The sequence below is a fragment of the Epinephelus moara genome, chromosome 3 (assembly GCF_006386435.1).
Source record: "Epinephelus moara isolate mb chromosome 3, YSFRI_EMoa_1.0, whole genome shotgun sequence".
Taxonomy (NCBI): Eukaryota; Metazoa; Chordata; class Actinopteri; order Perciformes; family Serranidae; genus Epinephelus; species Epinephelus moara.
Genome location: NC_065508.1, coordinates 16,233,127 through 16,252,715, shown reverse-complemented (window position 1 = coordinate 16,252,715; position 19,589 = coordinate 16,233,127). Strand labels below are relative to the sequence as shown.

The 19,589-nt window shown below is 40.2% G+C and overlaps 1 protein-coding gene across 1 annotated transcript; it reads left to right on the top strand.

Moving 5' to 3' along the window:
* Positions 1–2,648: 2,648 nt before the first annotated feature.
* arhgap42a (Rho GTPase activating protein 42a) lies at positions 2,649–19,473 on the top strand. The gene is made up of 24 exons (XM_050040446.1): positions 2,649–3,200; positions 6,049–6,144; positions 6,245–6,306; positions 8,635–8,706; positions 10,327–10,428; positions 10,527–10,637; positions 11,204–11,308; positions 12,996–13,125; positions 13,267–13,367; positions 13,775–13,884; positions 14,012–14,090; positions 14,200–14,239; positions 14,334–14,396; positions 14,493–14,567; positions 14,676–14,760; positions 14,840–14,898; positions 15,048–15,153; positions 15,291–15,450; positions 15,540–15,690; positions 15,853–16,572; positions 16,679–16,841; positions 17,719–17,787; positions 17,936–18,015; positions 18,828–19,473. The coding sequence occupies exons 1-24, from the start codon at positions 3,047–3,049 to the stop codon at positions 18,914–18,916; spliced, it is 2,982 nt and encodes a 993-aa protein (XP_049896403.1). The 5' UTR covers positions 2,649–3,046; the 3' UTR covers positions 18,917–19,473.
* The last annotated feature ends 116 nt before the right edge of the window (positions 19,474–19,589 follow it).

Below are 19,589 nucleotides of genomic sequence, written 5' to 3'. Positions count from 1 at the left end.
GAGCCTTTGACTCCTCAAAAATCATCTAAAAAAGTATTTTTACGACATTTTCGACGGGGAAAAAAATACATACTCAACAATAAGTGAGGTAAGTTCACTATTCTGTAGTTTATTGCACTGTACTTGATCATTTAATAATGTTAAACTGTTAAAATGTGGAAGTTGCCATATGGCAACACCGTACCATTATTATTAGCTACCATTGAATTGCTAGCCTGGCATGTTGATAGCATTTTGGATTAAGTTATAGGCCTACATTGTTCAAAAGCATATTGTACCATGTGGACTCATTTAGTTATTTTTTCAGGTCCATCAATTTGACAGATACACATTTGAATGTTAGATGTAGTAAAGTTAAAGTTATTAGCAATTACACTGGTATACACTGATCTTCTAGAGTCTACTATAATAATGCACTTTGTGAGTCCTTTTCGCATTGCATATGATTATATTTGACACTTTTTTCTTCCATTTACAGAATGAACGCAACAGTGTTTTATGGTTCCTCACGGAAGAAAGCCAAACTAGCCCTTCCTGTAGATGGTAGTGAGGATGAATTAGGTTTTAGTGATGAAGAAAATGAGCAGCTTGCAACCAAGCAAGGAGAGAGTGAGGATGATGGAGACAGTGAGAATGATGAAGACTATGAGCCAGAGAATGAGGACAGTGGAGACAGCATGGACAGTGGAGACAGTGGAGACAGCGAGGACAGTGGAGATAGCGAGGACAGTGGAGACAGCGAGGACAGTGGAGACAGCGAGGACAGTGGAGATGGCCAGGACAGGGAGGACAGTGAGGGTGAAAGTGCAGACAGTGGAGATGGCCAGGACAGGGAGGACAGTGAGGGTGAAAGTGCAGCTATTATTTATGTATTGCATTAAATTGGTAGATTCATAACATACTAAGGATATTTGTTTGGCAAAGACGGCAGCATCAAGACACTCAGATCAAATCAAAACAATTATTCAAATGATATAGCACACAAATTTGAATGAAATGATGAAAAATATCTTTTTAAATGGTTTTAACTTTCAAATGAGATGCATTTTTAACTGTTGATGCAACTGGGGACTGTTGAGACTATAACCTGAGTTTTTAAATAAAGGTTTTTACAATCATAAACAAAACTCTCCTGTTTTCATTAATTTCCACTATCGTAAAGTGTTGCCGCATGGCAACATCAACAAAAAATTACAAAAAAAATTATATTTTTTTGAAAATGTCTCTTGATTATGTTTACTTGGTCTATTTTATGACAAAGCCCTGCAGAGCTGTTGCCCTGCATTGTTAAGGGCTCTTCCTACTCTATTACACCTGATTCAAATGATCTGCTAATTATCAAGCTCTTAACAAGCTTTGAGTGCTTGATAATGAGCAGATCATTATAACCAGCAGAGTAGGAAGAGACCTTAAACATGCAGGGCAGTAGCTCTCCAGGAGCAGGATTGGACACTGCTGATCTATTTTATTTTAAAAACCGAGCCAACACCAAAGTCACCACTGTGAGCTCCTGTTACCTGGTTAGTGAATCACCTGAAGAACCTAAGAGCAGAAAGACTTTGCAGGAAAGCTGGAAGTAAAGTTTAATAGGCTGGAAGCTGAGATAAATAGTCAAAAAGGCCTCTAAGAGGAAATGCTCTGTATTATTATCATTACTACCTTTATATAAAATGAAGAGAAAGCAGAGAAATTTTTAAAAGGCAGAAAAAAGCAGATTCACAGCAGAAATGCCTTTAAAGCAGTGGTGGAAAATAGTGGTGCATGGTGAAAATGGTATGAAATGAGTATTTCTACTCCATCTTGGAGGGAAATGCTGTACTTTTTACTCCACTCCAGCTTTAGTCACTCGTTACTTCACAGATTATGATCGTTAATACAAAATATAATCAACTAATAAATTATGGTGTTTTATTATAAATTCACCTACCCATCAGTATATATAGGCTAGTCATTAAAATTAGTTCCACCTTTACCAGCTGCAACATTGAAGTGATGAACACATTATAAAAAAATTATATTTTATATATTTTTGAAATTAGCCAAATACTGCACAGCGCTTACTTTTACTCTCGGTACTTTAAGTATATATTTTGATGGTAATACTTTTGTACTTTTACTAAAGTAAACATGTGAATGCAGGACTGTTACTTGTAACAGAGTATGTCTGCACTGTAGTAACTTTTACTTAAGTAAAAGATCTCAGTACTTCTTCCACCACTGCTATAAAAGACCAAACAGTTTGACATTTGGATGGTGGGTGAAAGCATGCAGAAGTCATAGAAATTCAAAGTGGAGATGAGATGAGATGAGAGGAGAGGAGAGGAGATGAGACATCTCATCACACCACAACTGGACTGGACTGTGGAATGGGCAATTTTAATTTAATTTTAATTCAATTTTTAATTTCTATTTATGCACTTATCTATCTATCTATCTATCTATCTATCTATCTATCTATCTATCTATCTATCAAGTATTGCAAGTAATGTAATTTAATTGCACAAAAGTCCTGCCCTACTGATCAGGTTTTTATTAGTAGTAGTATTAGTATTATTAATAATTTATTAGACTTTGCCCTGATTTCAGCACGCGCCAGCAGGAGTCTCCCGTTCCCATAGTAACAAGTCAGAGCCGTATGTAGACGGAGTTAGCGACACAGTGCCAACCGCTTTGAGACGTCCAACATCAATCTCTGCTGCTTTCTTTCCGCGACTGGTGGTGTTTTGTGTATTAACTAAAGGGTCACTAAGAATTCAGGCGGCTTTATATTTAAATATTAATATTAAAAGGTGAGGGGAGCAGCGTAGAGCTCGTCGTGTAGCCTAGCCAAACTCTGTCCGCCACAGACTCTGCCTGTGTTCTAGTGTCCGGAAGTTCTGAGGGGAAAAACTAAGAAAGGCATGAAAAAAAGTAGCTGGAAGAAACTTCTGACCAACTTTCTCCGAGCCCATTGAAACACAGCTTTCTCTCGGAAGTCCCACCGAGGGCACGGTGAACTCGTTTTGCTTTTGATATCTAATAATTATCTGTGTGCGTTAATTTATCGATGGGTCTGCCGACGCTGGAGTTTAGTGACTCTTTCCTGGACAGTCCGGAGTTCAGAGAGCGACTGCAGTGCCATGAGATAGAGCTGGAGCGCACCAACAGGTTTATAAAAGACCTCATCAAAGATGGAAACCTGCTCGTATCTGCCCTCAGAAGTGAGTACAACATGATTAATATTTTGTTTTCGGGGTAAGAGTGCGTGTTACAGTAAACAGTTGCACGGTCTGCTGCCCGATAACAAGGCAACCCCAAGGCCATCTATTCAGACAGAGCCAGTGTGGGGACTTAAGCACACATAAGACTTAAGTATCTTCATGCATTCAGTTATTTTGGGGTAAAATGAGCAGCACTGTTAGGTAGGTAGTTACACTGTTATGTATAGGCTACAGGTTTGTAATGGTCATACTTAAATTACCATGAAAGGTTAGAAACAAACATGTCCTTGTCTGGTTGTGTGTGATGGTTTGTAATTTGGAGATGCAGTTTTTAAACCTAGAGATGAGTGAAAAGAAGAATCATTGCTATTAATGATTTTGTTATTTGATGCATGGGCGGATTATGAGACAATGGGCCCCTGGGCACAGACATGTAAAAGGCCCCCACAACTACACAGGACTGAAAACACACACAAACTTTGCATTGATTTTAATCGGTTGCGATCATTTGTTGCAGTCATTTTGTGTCCCTTTATAGTAGCCATTTTCCATCACTTTGTATTTGTTTCGCCTCTATTGTAGTTATTTTTTGTTTCTTTTCAGCTCCTTTGCATCTCTTCCTGGTCAATATGTGTTAATTTGAGTGACATTTTGCTGATGAAGGGCAGGGGTAGGCCTGTTCAGTAATCTATCCATGATTAGCTGTAACATAAAGAGGACAAAATATCACATTGGTAATGTTAACATTTTTATCACTACTGAGATATTTCTCAATGAACAATGATGTTATTATTATAAGTCGTCTTTACAGTGAGGTATCTGTGTTGTCATGTACTGGTTTTAGAGTAACACAGAGCAAAGCTGGAATACCAACAGGGCAAAGCAGACTCACTGTGTGCCAACTGTTGACTGAAAATGGACTCAAGCACAGTATTCACCAGAAAAATGCCCCTTTGATTTCTCAGGGGCCAAAGTGACGTCTTCAGATTGTTTGTTTTGTCTGAGTAATGGTACGAAACCCAGAGCTAGTCAATACAATTAGCTATACAATACAGTCAGAGGTGTCACTTCCTCACATTATGTGAGACATGAAGCAGCAAATGTTTGGAATTTTTTTTCTTTATAAATGATTTACATGATTAAATACTAAAATAGTTAACAATTCATTTTCTGTAAATCAACTGATCCACTAATGGTCTCAGCCATTATGAGTTTGGTACCTTCTTGTGACAAAAAGATAGAGTATACACATAACAAACCAGTATTTGGCTGACAGAAAATCTGTCAAAGAACACATAAGTGATTCATGCTTGGACATTGTGCGTTTAACTGTTGCACAGTTTAATGGTGGTTGTCATATTCATATATCAACATCAACTAATGAAGACTTTGAAAAGCCAGGCACCTCCCATTTGTTATTAGTTTCTTTTGATCACGTCCAGTTTAAGCTCAGACACACCTACACTTTGTAGTTGCCTGCGGTTTCTTTGGCTCACCTGCTGGCTGAGGTCATTGTTGGTGTGAACACCGCTGCAGCCTGCCACAAACACACACACACACACACATACACGAGTGTGTTCGGCTGGTCTGTGAACAACTTGAATAACTACATCATTAACATGAACAGGTCAAACTGTGTACAGAACACTGGCGCCTCAATCACCAGAGTCACCACAATAGGACATTACCAAGATACAGTACTGCTGCTATTCATGATACGCTAACATTTCAAAATCAGAATGCTTTATTGATCCCCAGGAGGAAGTTGTGAGAATTGTGAAACCTTTATAGACCAAAAAGCCTTTTCAAAGTCTGGCCATGTCATCAGTGTGTTCCTCTCTTATCGGTGTTTTTAGTGCACCAAATGAGAGTTCACTGAAACTGAACAACGCTGTCATAAAAGTAAGTGAAACACATTAAAGTTTTGTAGGCATCCGACCACAAATTATTTGCATTTAAACAGTCCAACGTCACTTAATGGAAACATACAGCATGCAGTAGGTAGACTGCAGTACGTAAGATATTTTGAACACATTTCAGATACTGAGAATTCAGGGCCTGATTATTTTTCTTGACCATATAAATGACAGATGTATTATGTGTTATCACATTTTGTAAAATTTAATTAACACTAGAAAACATCATAATAGTTTTGTCCACATCTTTTAAATAACAATATGGAAACAACTTCGTTTTTGTTTCCTGCAGGATAAAACTGTTGACACTGCTTTTGTCTTTCATGCATTGAACTTGACCACCGTTGTTTGTCCTGATGTCCAGGCAGTAATCTGCTAAGAACCTCTACTAAAGGATAGTCTTATGTTTTTATAATCGCTGTATATAAAGCAGTGGTGTGATTGAAATAGTGCCTTCAGCGGCTGGCATGCAGACCAGTGTTACGGGTGTGTAAATGAGAGAACGCAGCCTCGTGGTGCCAAGTGTTGTTGCACCTCAGAGAATAAGAGGTGGTATTAAACTCTATTGGAGTGTTGTTTGGACACGTAAACACAGTTATCTGAGACTAAAGGCTGTCAAGTGGAGTTTGTTGCGGGGTGTGGCCGTTTGTTTATATCAGACTTTGACACCTCATGTCTTGGCAGTGGATGATGTGCAAGTGGCTTGTAGGAAAATACATTAATAGTTTATTACAGGAGGGAATAAATGATGCTGTTTTTAGCCTGCAGGGGAATGGGAGCAAAACTGGCAGAATGCAAACTCATGCCAGTTGAGCATTCTTGTTCATAAAATGGAAATAGTGAAACTATGTTCGGTATAATAAGTGATGGCAAAAATAAAATTGTGAGACTAGCTTTAAGTGACTGAATGAACTGCTTTTTGTTTTTCTCAGGTCTTTCTCTCGCTGTTCAGCGGTTCTCTCAGTCTCTACAGGATTTCCAGTTTGAATGTATTGGAGATGCTGAGACTGATGATGAGATCAGTATTGGTAAGATGAAAGTGTCCCCAGTGATCTACAAAACAAGATGTTCAGACTACAAAATATATCGAATATGATCCACGTTTGAGGTGTGAAATTTCTTTTACAGCTCACTCCTTGAAGGAGTTCTCGCAGCTCTTGAGCACCATGGAAGAGGAGAGAAAACGTCTGGTAAGGAAACGCATGTGTGAGAAAGAAAATTAAAATGCAGGTTTATGCTGTCCATTTTTGAAAAATAACATACGGAAAGTTTCAAAATGGAGGACATTTTGTTGGTTGAGACCTCGAAAAGAGGCCGTTTTAATCTCAAATTAGGGCCTAGTGGTGTATGGTAAATAGGTCAACTAACACAATGTAAAGCGTTGTTCTTATTTGTTCATATTAATGAGATGTAGCAGGGTCAACCTTTTATGTAGAGATATATATGTCAGTTTAAAAAACAATCCAACAACAACTTTGAATGGATATTAACAAAAAAGCTGTTATTTTTTTTACATTTCTGGCTTTTCTTTGTTCTGTACACCATCATCCACGACATAATTGACATCAATTAAATGATCATGAGTAATATATCTTTATTTTATAGAATAGAATAGAGTCCACTTCTTAACAAAGAAATGATACAGAGAAAGAATTCTGCTTGTTGCTCCGACTGTCAGTACTGATCTGAATACAACATTAGACTAATTGCCCTTTCTAAACCAAGTTGTTAACACCAAAGTCAGATCCAATAGCTTCCAGGATTTCAGTTTTAAACTTTAAGTCTGAGTCAGGCACCATGATGCAACGCGCTGACTTCCTCAAGCCTCTTGTCTTAATCTGGTTTTCCCACAAGTCTGATTGACACATTTGTTGTGAACTCTGTGCCAGCGGCGGTGAGTGCTCCATGGCGATTCGGAAAAAACATCTTTGACTCACAGACCCTCCATCAACCAGAGGGCTTTGTGTGGGAGTGATTGGAGTTTGGCACAGTCTGTGTGCAGGCAAACCTCTGCGCTTGCGCAGTGTATGTGCAGAGTATGCTACCTAACGCATAGCCCTCTGTGTGTGTGTGTGTGTGTGTGTGTGCTTGTGGCTGTGTACATGGTCTGGTTACAGAGGAACCATGTGGAACCTATTCTGCCAATTCCCCTGTGAGACTGTGAGCTGAGGCCTGACTGCCTGGGAAAGTCCATAAAAGGGTCCTATGTGTGTGTGTGTGTGTGTGTGTGTGTGTGTGTGTGTGTGTGTGTTTTAATTGTATGCTTTTCCACTGCATCATTGCAGATAGGTCTCAACCTCCACTAATACCATCATTATTGAGTTAAAGGGTAATTCCAGTAAAATGGATTCCTCTGAAATACCTACCTGTTGAACCTGAAAGCACTATTATTGCAGTGTAACAATGCCCCTCAGTCTCTTAGTGTTCCGTTTCACCCTGCATATTGTGATGTGGTGAAAAAAGAGCACTTTCCGGCGTGGCACTAAACTGAAGTGAAGTGAAAGTAAAGTCATGGTGTAGGACTGAGAAGCTATTTAAAGTCTAATGCTTGAATCAACCAGAGGGCCGAGACTTTGTGTAAACACTAGAGCACTGGTAACTGCTCTGTTGCCGTCGTTAGTGCTCGGCTCATGTCTAAACATCAACTTTCTCATACATACTATACAGTCAGCTGCAGAAATATTACCACAACAGTATCATGATTACTTTAGCTGTGATTGGTGAAATTTTGTGAAATTTGTGTGTGATCAGATGAAATTTTAGACATGTATTCATCTTGCCCAGAGGATTTGTTGGAATAGCTTTGGTGATCCTCTGACCTTTCATCTAGCACCATCACCAGATCAAAATTTTTATTTGTCTTCCACATCAGCCTCAGCTGTAGCTTGTGATTAATGCTAATTAACAAATGCTAGCATGCTAACATGTTCAACTAAGATGATGAACATGATACTTGCTTTGCATCTGCATGTCAGTATTGTCATTGTGAGCATGCTAATGTTAGCATTTAGCTCAGAGCACCACGCTTAATGCAGCCTGACTGAGCCGTAAGCATGGCTGTAATCTCTTGTGTGTCTGTGGAAAACAACCATGAGCAAAGTCCATAACATGCTCCATTATCACAGTCATAAACTGACTATAAACTGGGGTGTGTGTAGTGTGTCCCTATGATATTATTTGAAGGTAAACAGGAAGTAAATAAGCCAGTTTCAATCGATCAATTTAGAGATATTTAAAATTATTTTTGAAATCCCCTGAATGCAGCAGAGAGATTCTAATTCGGATCAAATTGGACCATTTCCTCAGGGTTTAATTTCAACATCTACTCCTAAATGAAGCAGAAATGTGTCACAAAACGTCACAAAAATAAAAGACAAGCATCTGCTTAACAATTAGATTTGACAAAACCTATTTTTAACACTGAAGTCACCACTGCAGCCCTCGTGGAACAGTGACTGAGTCGCTGCTGGTCTTACTGTTGACACACTGAGCTGACTGTTGTTATTTTTTCCTCTCAGATCCAGAACGCTGATGATGTGTTGATCTCACCGCTCGAGAGGTTTCGTAAGGAGCAGATTGGAGCTGTCAAGGTACAGCTGCAGGTGTTAAATTAATTGAAGGATAACTTGAAAGCTGAGTGGATTATTAACACAAAGTAACTGAACTGGTTAACTTTTCCTCTGACTCACAGGTGACATTTAAACTTTACACAGTCTCTGAGGTTTTAAAAGGCCAATACATGACGTTCAGTTCATTAAGCATGCTGCGTGCGTTAGTTATCTACCACTGTGGGTGGTGATCACACAGATCATCCTGCTCTGGTCTGGTCCCTGTATGTCTCTCAGTCAGTGGTCAGAGAATCTAATTTGTTCAGATAAACGATGGATCACAGTCCAGTGTCAGTAACAAGGTCATGGGAACGGACGCTGGGAGGGAAGACAGGGAGCGCGTCACAGACAGAGAGAAAGTTGAACTCAGTGAGGCAGCGTAAACACAAAGCCAGTCTGGTGTCTGGTTTCAGCAGCTGTCTCAAGGCTTATAATTCAATTTATCAAAAAAAAAAAATTCTCTTCATTCTCTCTCAGACAGAAATAAAGGCGGAGTTAGCAGTGGCATGCTGTTTACAGGGTCTCAAAAAATAGTCAGAGCAATGACCAACTCTGAAAGTGAAATCACAGCTCATTTCTGGGTGTTGATGGCAGCGTCTCCTTGGCCTGTAGAATGTAGCAGGAGTGTGTGAGCGGCACATCCTCACACTGAAGTTGTGGAGCAAGACAGAGTGGTTGGACATGTGGAGCTTAGAGCTGCAGCTGGTTTGGAAAATAGCTGTTGTCCTAAATATTTTGGCAGTGTCTCTTCATTTAGATTATTAATGGTCCCTCTGCAGCTCATGATAGCTGTGTGGCTTCTCAAAGCTCATCAGTTCATCCCAAAAATCATCTGAACTTGTCACTTATAAAGATCAGAGGAGTTGTGCAGGTATTTGCACAACTGTAGCAACCTCACTGTGTCAACTAATTTAATAGTTGACAGCTAATTGATTAATTAATTATTTATTGCAGCTCTAATACGAGCAGACTTAATTAAGATGGTGAGCACGGCAAACAATATACATGCTTGATAACAGCATGTCAGCATTGTCTTTAGCTCAAAGCACCAATGTGCCTAAGTACACAGTCGTAGACTAGTTAGTCTTGTTGCTTTTATTTATTTACTTATCAGGATGTTGGACTGGTTTAACTGTCAAGATCTGAAAACTAGCATGTCTCATGACCTCACCTATTTTTTGTTAGTTATTTACTGATCAAAATAATGAGTGTGCCAGTTTTACACTATTTTATTGAATTATTAAGTTCTTGAATGGCTTATGTTCCCATTACATTAAATATTAATGCATTTGAGAAGTTTTATGAACAATAAAAAAGGTTTTTGTAGAAAAACATGTTTATGTTCCTCAAAGTTAAGTATCATAAAATGTCATATCGACAGTGGTATCTTAACTGAGGTATCACATTTGAACTCGTATTGACAAATTTCAGCCTCAGTGGATGAGACTTAAGGACTGGGGGAAACATATATTCCAGTGTGACATTCTTTATGTGTCATGTAAAAAAAAGTGAATTTAAAGACCTTTATTGACAGATATAGAGATTGATATGGTTGCTTTTATTTATTGCTAACATCCTCTCTACGTCCCTGTCATCCTCTAGGAGGGAAAGAAGCAGTTTGACAAGGAGACAGAAAGATATTACTCTGTTTTGGAGAAACACCTGAGCCTGTCCTCCAAAAAGAAGGAATCACAGCTACACGAGGTAAACCATTCGATTTCTAAAAACGTGCACCGACTTCCTCCCACATGTGTTAGGTAATGAAAAGTATTGCATGGGTGTTGTTTCTGTTTCTGTTGCAGGCTGATTCACAGATGAGCAAAGACAGACAAGTTTTTTATGATGCTTCGCTGCAGTACGTCTTCAAGATCCAAGAAGTGCAGGAGAGAAAGAAGTTTGAATTTGTGGAGCCGGTGAGTTCACAGACAAACATTATGATCATGTTTAGCACAGTTTTAACTGAGCAGCTGGGCCGTCATAGCTCTGGGCAGCAGAGGGGAGGCACAGTAACGAACACAAAATGTTTCATCACAGGAAAATGTGACTGATGAGTCTATTTTTTGCAGTGATGTAAACATTAAGTCATAATTGCAGCCAAGCCAGTAATGATTGTGTGTACACACACAGATGTGATCAAGGAAAGACAGCGAAGTCAGATTCTGAAAAACACACATTACACACTGTTTGGCCGGTGATAAAAATGTTTTAATGATACATATCAGCAAAGCCCACTTCCTGTTGCTGTAGAAGCACTTCCTGCATGGAGATCTCTTCCGTCGGACAGAGAGGGAAACTCTTTGTTGTAGAGTAAACAAGGGCAGCAAAGCAAACAACAGACAGAGTTTCAGGGGGTTTTCTCCCATTTTGATTGATTGAGCAGATGACAGACAATCAGTCTTTTGTAATCCTCTCATTATGCTCTACACTCCCAAGCCCCCAGCTAACATTTTTCCTGTGGATTTCTCCCTCTGATCTTCAGTTATTAGCCTTCCTGCAGGGTTTGTTTACGTTCTACCATGAGGGCTACGAGCTGGCCAGTGAGTTTGAACCCTACAAGCAGCAGCTTCAGTTCAACCTGCAGAATGTAAGTTTGTATGTTTGTTGCAAACCTCGGGACCAAATGTGGACCTGATATCACTTCTTTTATCTGGTCAAACTCTTAAGCCAGTTAGAGAATGTGAAGTTTCAACTGCATCTGGCATTGTCGGCCCTCAAGTGGAAACCTCACACACCTGATACTTCTAGCATGTTGAAACACACAATTTGAACTACCTTCAGCCACAGTGTGAACACAGTTTGGCCTAGACTCGCAGACTCACATATTTTACTGCCTTGACAGCTACAGCTCACACTTTGTCTGAGCAAAGTCAAAGTTAAAATGATCAGAAGCTTAGTAGGAAGTCCTGAATCGATTACAAGTTTGTCTAGACTGCAAAGTTTCACTGGGCATTATCAATCCTTTCAGTTTCCCTTTAAAATGCAGTGTAACCTTGTACGTCATTTTTGCAGCCTCAAGGTTTGGGGTCTTACATGTATTTTTCTTTAAAAAAAAAAAAATAGGCACTTATTAAATGCAAATGAGAAATCAAAGTACTGCTCGATTAACAAAAATAATCATTACAGAATAACTACCTGTTTTAAAGGGGACCTTTTATGCTTTTCCTTATTTTCTGTCCTTGATAAACAGTGTGACAGTGATGGATGTTCATGTTACACTCGGTCAAAGTTTCAAATAATGAGGTTAACCTATGTAAAAGTATTCCCTGTGAGCAAAACCCTCAGGCTCAACCTCAGGCTTCAGACTATTGTAAATACTTTGTTTCCAACTGCTTTTTTTTGTGAGACAAGCTGACATCAGCTCATGACGCATTTCTTTTGATGCTCATTTGCTTCAGGCACCCTGCTGCAAGTGTTTACACTACATAGCACAATACATAAAACAAAGCAAACATGAAATCGCGATTGCTGAATTGTTAATTTCTCCCTGTTTTTAGATCATATTCCTGTTGGAACATGTCTGGTTGTTTTTAGAAGTTTTTATTGGTGATTTTTCAAACTAGATAGTGCTGCTATACTTCGTTACCATCTTTCTTGGGCTGCAGTGGTGGTGCAGAGACCCAGAGATCACAGACAGGTAATGTCTCGAAATGCTGACCAATCAAAGCAGACTAAGCTTTTTTGCGAGGGAGGCTTAAAGAGGCAGGTGGTTAAACAGAACGTCTCAGACAGAAGGTGAATACAGGTGTTGACACAGACAGTATGAGGAAAAGAAAGTGTTATATGAATATTAACGCATGTGAACCTGTTCTAGTACAAACCCAGAATGCTGTCAGGGCCCTGTGGCACTGGAACAGTCTGCCCGAGGAGATCAGGTCGGCCGAGTCAGTGATCTCTTTCAAGTCCCTTCTTAAAACATTCTTTCATCGGAGAGCCTTTCCTGATTTTACTTGTGTTTTAAGTTCATTTCGACTGTCTTTTATTTCCTTGGTTTTTATATACTCAAGTGCTTTTATCAGTTCTTTTAAAAGTTGTTGTTTTCAAGTCTTGTGTGTTTTAATTATTGACAAGCACTTTCTAACTCAAGATCATTATTATTATTATTATTACAAGTATGAACTTGAAAATGAGCACAATAGTTCCCCTTTAAGACTTGTAGTAATTTACTTAGCTGTAATTAATAATCTTTCCCTGACTAAACTTTTCAGATTTTATATGTTTCACATCTATAAATATGACTAATTTTAACGCAGTCTCCTTTGTATGTTGATAAGGCTCGCAATAACTTTGAAAGTACACGTGCTGAGGTCGAGAGGCTGATGAAGAGGATCCGGTCTGCAGAAGAAGACTTCAAAGCCCCCAGTTGCTTCACCATGGAGGGATATCTGTATATACAGGAGAAACGTGAGCTGCACAAAAATAATCTTTTCTCTTCTCTCAGTTAAGCTGTATGGAAAAGCAAATGCCAGAATTACCTGAGCAGACTTTCTTTTGTCGAAACACAGACACTCATACACCTGCCTGAATGTGTGTCATGTATTACAGGTCCTTTGGGCAGCGTGTGGACCAGATACTACTGCACTTATGAAAAAAGCTCCAAGCTGTTCACCATGAGCAACACAGAGGCCAGACCAGCCAGCAGACAGGTGAGCTGGTAGCACAGATGAATAACCACACATGTTAAAGCCCAATTGCTAAAAGGCATTAAGCATTAAAATCCACTATGGAAATGGTAATGTAGTTTTAAGCAGGCAACACAAGGACTTGATGCACCACCAAGAAAGTGCACTATCAACTTAAGTAACTGTTAATGCCACTTGCATTACTTACTTAAAGCTAGTGTCAAGTTTTTGTAAATAAATGTTTCTGATTTTTGAAGTAAATTGAAATGTGGAGAGTCGATGGGTTTAAACATGCAGACACCAAAATGGTCCTAATGAGCAATGCTGTTTTGTTGCTACGATATCAAAAGCTCAGACTTTGTGAGAATCCTTTGAGAGACCTTAGTACCACATGTCGAGTGCATATTGCACACACATCTGTCTGTTTACAGAACGGCGTGGTGAATGGGACACCTGAGATGTTCAAGCTGCGCTCGTGTGTCAGAAGGAAGACGGATTCAATCGACAAACGCTTCTGCTTTGACATCGAGGTGGTGGAGAGGTGAGAGGGGAGATAACTGAGAGACTGTGTGCCCACACACACACATGACTATCTGTGGATTAAATACATTGAGATATGGCTGCTGTTGGATTGTGCTCTGGTAAAAATTATCTCTGCTTGTCTGCAGACATGGCGTCATCACCCTGCAAGCGCTCTCTGAGGCCAACAGGCAGCTGTGGATGGAGGCAATGGATGGAAAAGAACCAGTATGAATATGTCCACCATTAAATAAATGATAACAATGATACAGCAACATCATTTGAAATGTCTTACTTGTCTTACTAACACATAAACATTGTTTCTGTCTTTGTTCAGATTTACACTCTGCCTTCTTTGCTCAGCAAGAAAGAGGAGAGTAAGTATCCTAATTATGCTGTTCTTCATTTAAATTAGAAGTTTTAATGTGTCTTGCAGTTTATCAGAAGTTTTGGTCACTGTTTGTTTCACAGCATTTCTCAACGAGGCCGGCTTCAGCTTTGTCAAGAGGTGTATTGAGCTGGTTGAAACAAGAGGTATTCCTCCTCCTTAAAATATTCATATGAGAAAAAGAATTCACAGTATTGTATGCATTTTTGATTTGTGACCTATTTCACAATGTGTGTGTGTAGGCATTACCACCCTGGGACTGTACAGGACTGGGGGAGTCAACTCCAAAGTGCAGAGGTTGATGACGAGTGTATTCTGTAAGAGACGGCCCACTTTTCTCTTTATTATGTTCCTGAGGAGAACAATGAATAGTAGGTGTACTCTAATCACTGCAGATAAATAATGTATTATCTACTCTCCTGTAGCATCCACAGCTCCCCCTGACATGCAGCTGGATGCAGACGCCTGGGACAACAAGACCATCACCAGCGGCCTCAAGAATTATTTCAGGTGACATACAGTACAAAGACGGCTTTTCGAATAACACCTCTTGTGAATTGTGAATTCATGATTTCTAATGTGCGTGCAGGTGTCTGGCAGAACCAGTTCTGACCTACAGGCTGCATAAAGAATTCATCAAAGCTGCAAGTAAGATGCCTTACTGACACTTTTAAAAGTACACACAATCTGTGTGGTTTGAATTTACTACCTCATACTTTGTACGTCATGTAAACAAAAGCACATTGTGTCACCATGTTATCATATCCCTTCCTCTGCACTCTTTCCTTGTTTGACAGAGTATGATGACCAGAAGTACAGAGTGAGAGCGATTCATGCTCTTGTACACAAGCTGCCAGAAAAAAACAGAGCAATGTTGGACATCTTAACCGACCACCTCTTCAAGTATGTACATATTATTACATACTGGGATTTTATTGGATCGAGTACATGCACTGAAACTTTACTTGACATCTTTTCTCTCATTTCTCTGTTATAAGATATTTAAAACACATGTGTGTGTGTGTTGTGTGTGTGTTCAGGGTTTCCTCTCACAGTGACCAGAACCAGATGACTGTGTCCAACCTGGGAATGATCTTCGGCCCCACACTGATGAGGTCACAGGAAGAGACGGTGGCTGCCATGATGAACATCAAGTTTCAGAACATCGTGGTGGAGATAATCATTGAAAACCACAACAAGGTGCGCGTACAAACACACACACACCCACACAAATACACAAACATACAGACACACATCTAACAGGCATGTTCACTGTATGTTCCTGACAGATTTTTGGTGAGGCCCCCGACCTGTCGGTGCCTTTACCTCAGGCTCCATCCTCTCGGTCGACTCCTCGGAGGAACAAGGCCATCTGTCTTTCGTCAGGGAAGAGGAAGGCCCGTCTTTATCCTCCGGCTCTCTGCCTGGCAGACAACGACAGTGAGTCTCTCTGCAGCTTACGTCTCCTTTATCTCATCCCTCATAAATACCTTTTCATGTCACAACATTTATTTGACATATTTGTTGTGATGGACTGACTTATATGTTGCCATTGTCATTCAGTCTCTTTATAATGTGACTTGTTTGCATTTCTCCCTCTAGGTGACACTTTCAGTAGTAGCCCCAGCACAACTCCGATGGGCAGTCAGGAGTCTCTGTCCTCACACTCCTCTGAGAAGAACGGATTGTCTCAGACTTCTCCTCCGTCATCTCCTGCTGCCGAGCCCAGCTCGCCCTCCGCAACACAGGTGTGTCCTCCAGCTGCAGCTTCTTCCTCCTCCCTGTCCGACAACGCCACAAACGTGACAGATCACAAACACCCGACAGACAGCGCCACCTCCCCTCACCTTACACCTCCCTCTTCCCGGACTTCCTCACAGATCACTCCGACCCAGCAGACTTCCTCTGTGTCCTCCTCCACGTCCTCTTTGCTCTCCACAGAGAGGAGTCTGTCCGTCAAAGGAAACTCGACTGTCTCCTTATCGTCTGTAAAAGAGTCAAGATCTCCCTCCATAGCCTCCACATCCACTGCCTCCATCCAGCACCCTTCAGCAGAGCGCGCCTCCTCTCTCAGGGAGGGTCGACCTGTTCAGAGAGTGTCGTCTGTCTCCTCTCTGAAGAGCACTCATTCAGTGGATCAAAGAAATGTATCCAGTGTCTCCCCCACTGTCACAGAAACTAAAGTGACGGACTCTACCTCTCCTTCTCGTCAGCTCAGAAAAACTTACAGGACTGCCTCCTCCTCCTCTTCCTCCTCCTCTTCATTATTCCCCTACAGGCTTTCTGCATCCTCCTCTCTCACCTCCCTGCACATCTCCGAAGGTGCGTACATTTCCACAAGATTCAGTGTGATGACAGTAAGAGAGTTTTAGGTATCTGTCACCTCCCTTTTTATGTTTAGTTCTGATTTCTTGTGTTTCTATCCCAGATTACAAAAGCTGTCATGGATCGGTACAGAGTCTCATGTCGCTGGATCCACAAGAGGCAATGCTAAGACGTAAACCTGCGCATGTCCGCTGTGGCTCCGATATAACCACCAGACACTCTGCAGCCGCCACATCCAGCAACGGATACCAGAGGCCTGGATCAGTGTGAGTGTCTGTAAAGTCTATCTTATACCTCTGACGCTAATCACATAGCACTTCCTCGCCATGGATAGATTACCCTTAGAGAAAACAAGAACACATGGTCTCAGCTACCCACAGATTAAGATAGAGGAATTGTCGCTACTGTATGAAAGTGAAAGCCAACTCCAGCTTTGTCTGCTTTGCGTTTTGCCTCACTTTGTTAGTGTTTTTTGGCATTGTATCCAGGTATTTTTGTAGCATCCTTATGGATGAGTGCTGCTTATGATTTGGCGCCTGGTCACCTCCTTCTTATAGTGTCACTGTGCCCAGGAACATCACAAACACAGCAAAATGAGAATAAGAAAATACAGACAGGGTGGAGTCTCTGCAGATAAATACACTGCCACACACTTCTACTGGGTCATAAGTGATGAGGGGTTTAGACGGGTTACTCTTATATGAGTCTATACATTGTTTTTTTTAGGAACAACATGGCCAAACGCAAGTATGACACTGAATATATGAAACGTTTTGGACCTTGAAGTAATGACTAAGGAGAAATCTGGACCCTGTGGCTTTTTAAATTAAAAAACAAAACAAAATCATTCACCCATGTTAATGGCATTGGCTTAACTTCAAATTTCAAAGGCATCTTGTTTTTCTACTATTTTTAACTGTGACTATTTTTAACTGTGACAGCCCAGACATCACTGTTCTAATTCTGGGTATGAATACTTTATTTTCTGATTGGTTCAAGATTTATCTGCTTTATTTAAGAAGAACACAGTTTAACTGTTTTGTGGGAGAGTGGGTTTTTGAAACTGACATGCTCACCTTCTTGGTAATAACTGGAAATTTCAGGGAATGCGTTCAGAGCAAATGTTGTGTTTGTGTGTTACAGATTATCAGTCAGACTCCCGCAGCGCGAGAGTTCAGTATTCTCCTCAGCATTAGACATATGCTCAGGAAGGTATGTTGATTTTGAGCTTATATTTGTATACATTTCAGTCTTGAAGTTTGCACAAATTAAAAACAAATTGAAACTTACCGATGAAAGAAATGCTCCTTAGCTCATTTTCTAAATCTCTTTTATTTACTGATTACTTTTATTCTCCCAGGGAGGCGAAAGCTCTTTACTCCTGTGAGGCAGAACACAGCCATGAGCTGAGTTTTCCACAGGGGGCGCTGTTCTCAAATGGTAAGTGAACTTCTCACAGGTTTCTTTGAAGAGGGGTCTCTGCATTTAAACCAGGTATTTAAATGTAGTACATTTAAATACTAAACATTTATAAAAGTACATGTCACATTTATAAAAGATTGTGTCAAATTCCTAAAGGGACAGTTCACCCCAAATCAAAATGCATATTTTCCCTCTTACCTGTTGTGCAATTTATCAGTCTAGATTGTTTTGTTGTGAGTGGGTGAGTGTTTGTGAGAAAGCAGACATCTCTACGGGCAATATCTCCAACACTCGGCAACTCACACCAAAACAATCTAGACTGATTAATAGCACTACAGGTAAGAGTAAGAGTATGCTTTCTTGATTTTGGGGTGAACTCTCCCGTTCAGTTATTTCAAAGTTAGGTAGAAGATTATGACCCACTTCATAATAATGTAACACAAATGTTAATCAACTTGCTCCAAGGACTTACATCACAAAATGAATACAAAATGGGTTTTTTTGTATCTTTTTCTGGCTTTATTTTAACACATTTCCTGTAATTTACTGTGTGACGGCCTCTGACCCCTCACTGAGATCGGGCTATGACAATTGCAAAATCATTGTTATGTTTGGAAACTTCATGATCTGGACTAAAGGTCTGTTGGTCTGAATAGTGCTCACTCAACATGTCTTTATATTAATGATCCAGCAGTGGGACAGATGCAGTTTACTGTTAACATGGGTTGTGCATGTAGGGAGTGTGTGGCGTGGCATTATAGAAGATGAAAATTGGTCGTTTCATATATAAAGGGCCTTGTCTTGACATGCAGACTTGTCTGTGTCTGCAGTGTACCCGTCTGTGGAACCTGGTTGGCTTCAGGCAACGTACAACGGCAGAACAGGCCTCATACCTGAAAACTACATCACATACATGTGACAGAGCTGATGATGTCATTGCCAAAATAACACAAAGATCTAACTTAGACTTTAGGGATCTACAGTGCAAACAGTAATCCTCTGTGCTGCTGATCGAAGATATAATATATTCATCATGTAACTGTGACTGCTATCACTGAACTACTGGGGCTAAGTATGAACGATGCATGTACTGTATGTATATCTGACTACTATATGTGAACCATGTTAAATGTTATTAACCATTTTATAGCACAGTAGATGTTAAAATCTGACTTGTCTGACTTTTCCTCCATTCATACGTGACAGTGTCACTTAACGTCATCAGCTCCTCTTTTATGTTTGTGTTCAACGCCGTACATACATGAAATGTGCCTGTAAGGTACATGAAAACAGTATTTTTTTTAATTAATCCTGGTAATTTATGGTTAAAGTGTCATATTAATGTTATAGTTGTGTGTCACACCTCTGTGCCTGAAACAGTATGAACTGATGGTCTAAGACTGAATCCTGCCGTAACATCTTCCTTCTACTGTCTGTCAATTTTCTTGCTGTCTAAATAAAAGACAAATACTTTGACCAGTTTGTATTTGTAGTTTTCGTTTACACTCAACAGCCACTTTATTAGGTACACCTGCTCAACTGCTCCTTAATGCAAAAAGTTAATCAGCCAATCACATGGCAGCAACTCAGTG

Excerpts from the sequence above, each read along its gene's own strand:
- arhgap42a (XM_050040446.1), top strand. The coding sequence starts at position 3,047 with ATGGGTCTGCCGACGCTGGAGTTTAGTGACTCTTTCCTGGACAGTCCG. Across the intron at positions 14,397-14,492 it reads TGAGCTGGTTGAAACAAGAG|GCATTACCACCCTGGGACTG; the intron begins GTATTCCTCCTC and ends GTGTGTGTGTAG. Across the intron at positions 16,842-17,718 it reads TACCAGAGGCCTGGATCAGT|ATTATCAGTCAGACTCCCGC; the intron begins GTGAGTGTCTGT and ends TGTGTGTTACAG.